At 41.3% G+C, this 4,471-nt stretch overlaps 1 protein-coding gene across 1 annotated transcript in view; it reads right to left on the bottom strand.

The window, feature by feature from the left end:
- pxk (PX domain containing serine/threonine kinase) overlaps positions 1-4,265 on the bottom strand; it is a 66,883-nt gene extending 62,618 nt beyond the window's left edge. Inside the window, exon 1 of the mRNA XM_048606147.1 lies at positions 3,957-4,265. Within this exon, the coding sequence (XP_048462104.1) occupies positions 3,957-4,058 (102 nt within the window). The 5' untranslated portion in view covers positions 4,059-4,265. The remainder of the gene's footprint in view (positions 1-3,956) is intronic.
- Between the last annotated feature and the right edge of the window lie 206 nt (positions 4,266-4,471).

Genomic DNA, 4,471 nt, shown 5'->3' with positions numbered 1-4,471 from the left:
TCACCACCCTGTCTATCTGCAACTCCATTTTCAAGGTACTATGCACCTGCACCACTAGATCTCTCTGCTCGACAAGACTCCCCACGGCCCTACATCGAGTGGAATAGAGGAGAGCAAACTGCACAGGTACTAATCACAATCATCCATTCCTATGTAGGTGACACCAGGAGACTGACGAGTTACAAATGTTACATCTTATTCAAAAAAAAAGGGTGTAAGGATAAACCCAGCATCAGCAGGCCAGTCAGTTTAAAATTAGTTTTTTTTTGATGAGGCAACAGAAATAGTTGATGAGGGTAATGCAGTTGGTGTGCAGTAAACAGATTTCAAAAAGGCATTTGATAAAATGCCACATAATAGATTTGGCAGCAAAGTTAAAGCCAACAGAATAATAGGGACGGTGGCAGCAAGGACATAAACTTGGCTAAGTGATAAGAAACAAAGAACAAAGGTGAACAGTTGTTTCACAGACTGCAGGAAGATTTATGAGTGGGGTTTCTCCACGATCAGTACAATGATCATAGCTTTTCAAACTATTTAATGACAGGAGACTTGGTTGTGTAGAATATAATTTCAAAATGTGCAGATGATACAAAATTTAGATGTATTGTGAACTGTGAGGACAGTCATGATGAACTTCAAGAAGGCATTGATGGGTTCATGGAATGAACAGACACGTGGCAGATCAAAAAAAAATGCAGTGAAGATTTTTTGCAATACATTTTGGTCAGAAGAACAAAGGAAAAGAAATAGAAAATAATGGACACACTTCTAAAGTGGGTGCAGTAACAGAAGCATCTGGGGATACATGTACTCAAATCATTGATGCTGACAGGCAAGTTGAGACAATCATTGATAAAACGTATGGGATCCTGGATTTCATGGACAGAGGCACAAAATATAAAAACCAAGGAATTCACTATAAACTTTTATAAGCGTTTGGTTTTGATTCAATTGAAGTATTGGATACAATTTTGGGCCCACATTGTAAGGGGCAAATGAACGCGATAGAAAGAATATAGAATAGGTTAATGAGAGTGGTTCCAGAGACAATACTTACAATGTTTAAACCACAATTATTTCCACTTATTTTTAGCATATTTTTGCAATTTCTGAACTTCAAGATATTTTGGTTATTTGTTACTTTTGCCTTAGCTAAGAGTGGGTACTGAGCCTGACAGAGAAATTCACTAAAGAAAAGAATAAGACATGCTATGCTTTCACTAAGATCATTTTACAAGATAACCAACGAAACGTTATTCTAGATACATTTGTCCCCAAATAAGCAGTGCACTTTTTTCAATTTTTAAAAAAGGTTTTGCAATAAACACAAGCATCTCAAACAAAAATAAGTTACGCAGCAGGAAAGGAAAACAAAGAAAATCCCACAGTAAACAGGAAACAAAACTCAACAAGCAGATGCTGATGACCCTCACGAAAACCACAGGGAACATTTCTCGGATTATTCGGTGGTATAATTAATCAATATTTAACTATCTCAAGTAGCTTTAACACAATAATATATCCCAAGAAGTTTTAAAGAATGTGCAATCAAACAATTTACATTAAGCCACAAAAGAAAATAACAGTGAGGCCAGGTCTCAATGTAGGTTATAAGAAATGAGGCTTCAGAGAGCTCGAGATGTGCAATGTTTAAGAGAGGAATTTCAGAGCTTTGGACATAAAACAAAAATTGGACGTGAGCAAAGAAAAGAACAAAAAGAACAGTGTGAAAAATACACTCATGGAGATAGAACGGGATTAAAAAGGGACGCAAGACACCACAGAACACAACTTGGAACACAGAACAAAATGCTCCTAAATTTCTCTCATTTGAAAGACTACATTCACACAGGAAATTCTAAAATTTGATCCGAGCTTCCTTTGGCAATGATACATTGCACACTGAACAACAAAGAATCTTTTGTAACTTTTCTTAATTAGATCAGAACTTTTATTTTGTGTCACCAATATTTCAAAAATACTTAGAATGCTACAAAACTGCAACTTAGCAGTTTTGATGAGGGAGACAGACCGATCAGGAGGTCATTTAATCTGAAGTATGCACATTGTATAGCCAACCACTTTCACTTTAGAGAAAAACAGGAGAATTTCATGGTAAGAAAGTTCACTCCAGAAATCTAACTGAAGATTTAATAAAGGAAGTAAAAGTGACTGAGTCAGTTGAAGAACATGCATTTTCACTTCCATACCACAAATAGCATCTGAAAGGAGGAAGCTCATAACTAAACCTGCCTCCACCACACTCGCAGAAAGTTCATTGGCAGATATTTAAAAAATAGTTCATGATTCACAGCAAACATACATCCAACTGAGGAAGGACTCAAGGAAGGGAATAAACTGACCATACTGAACAAAAGAAGTCAAGGATAATATAAAATTGAAAGAAAAAAAATACGTATGAAACGGCACAACAGGGAAAAAGTACTGCAGAGAAAAGGCCAATCAGTCCCCTAAACAGATGGGTTGTATCCTACGATTTTACATAAAAATAGCTACAGACAGGGGCTGCGCTGGTCGTAATGGGGACGCAATGGCCTTGTGGTTTTATCACTGCTAATGAGGGAAGTCTGAATAGGCTGGGGCTATTTTCCCCGTAGTGTCAGAGGCCGAGGAGTGAGGAGTGAGGACCTTACAGAAGTTTAGAAAATCATGAGGGACACAGATAGGGTGAATAGTCAATGTCTTTTACCCAGCGTAGGGGAGTCCAAAACTAGAGGGCATTGGTTTAAGGTGAGAGGGACAAGATATGAAAATGCCCCAAGGGGCAACTTTTTCACACAGAGGATGGTGCGTGTATGGAATGAACTGCCAGAGGAAGTGGTGGAGGCTGGTACAATTACAACATTTAAAAAGCAACTGGATGGGCATATGAATAGGAAGGGTTTAGAGGGATATGGGCCAAATGCTGGCAAATGGGGCTAGATTTATTTAGGATATCTGATCAGCATGGATGAGTTGGACCGAAGGGTCTGTTTCTGTGCTGTACAGCTCCATGACTAGCAATTCAGAGACCCAGGTAACGTACTGGGAGCACAGGTTCAAATCTCTCCAAGGCAGACGGTAGAATTTAAATTCAACCAAAAACTGGGATTAAGAGTCTAATGATGACCGTGAAACCATTGCTGATTGTCAGGAAAAAAGAAACTACAGAAGACAAGGTGGTGTTAGAATGAAGAGGAATAAATAGTGCAATTGTCACATCAGACGTCACTTCTGACTTTGATCAGGGCTGTGGCAGAACTTTACAGACAGATTTTAAAACATACATGCAAGCAATACTTCAGCAGGGGCGTTTTAAGTTCCATGTACGATAGAAGTATAGTCAACCAGTTGCTGCAAACTCAAGGAATGGTTGTTAATTAAAGTTATTATGACACCTCATCAGCTTTTACAACTTGTTTTTTTAAGCTAGTAACAAACAGAATATAAAAATATTAATGTATTAATAAATACATTTCTGTTGGAGTGAATATAGTAATGAACCAGGGTCTAGGCCCGAAACGTCAGCCTTCCTGCTCCTCTGATGCTGCTTGGCCTGCTGTGTTCATCCAGCTCTACACCTTGTTATCTCATAGTAATGAACCAAGTGGGTTAAACTGCACCAAGTCGGAGGGATCCCTTGGATGTTGTAACCCTTCGGCAGTGTCAGTTCAGTGATTGTGTAACGCGGTGATAGAGCAGATACTGAACACTGAAATAATTTCACAAACATGAACAGTCCTGTCCTCGGGGGAGTGACGAGGTTTCGAGCCGAAAGGAGAACCGGCCCCATCTTGGCTCTGCCACAGTGGGCACCACTCGGGATCCCGGCCTGTTGCTTGCCACAGGCCGGCTTTCACATCACCTCCCAACCGGTATCAGGCCGCCTTCCAGAGCGGAGCCGCGGCCTAGGCACCTCCCCGGAGCCTGGAGCCTAGTCTCTCCGCACTCACCGTGTGCGACTGCAGGTTCTGGCTGGCTTCAATCACACAGCTCAGCGGCACCGTATCGTCCAGCAGCACCTTGCCCGGACTCTTCTTCTCCATGAACGCCATTGCGAGGGCGGGCGGACAGACTCGGTGCTCGGCAACATGTGAGGGCACCGCACACACTGCCACCGCGGGGTCCTACACTCCACCTCCCACTGTGCTGCTGACACCTCTGGCGCTCGCTGGTGCCGCGCTGCACACACCGGAGGAAAACCACTGCAACACAGGCACAGCACACTGGAAAGATGCCAGGTCACGATGCACAGTTGCAACATAACGCGGGCAACTCCACTTTCGCCATTTCTTTTTAAAGAAACGTGTTTGAAACTAATTGGGAAATGACACCTGAAGTGCTTGCATTATAAAAATATGTAAACCAGCAGAAATCAGTTCAACAATCCAGGCCAAAGAAAGCTTGAATTTCGCACCATATAATCCCTTTTTTAAGTACGAAAAGTGTATTTCGAATAAAATCGGAT

This window comes from Rhincodon typus, chromosome 16, assembly GCF_021869965.1.
Source record: "Rhincodon typus isolate 14 chromosome 16, sRhiTyp1.1, whole genome shotgun sequence".
Classification (NCBI taxonomy): Eukaryota; Metazoa; Chordata; class Chondrichthyes; order Orectolobiformes; family Rhincodontidae; genus Rhincodon; species Rhincodon typus.
Note: the sequence above shows the minus strand (reverse complement) of the source record. Positions and strands in the feature narration are given on the sequence as shown.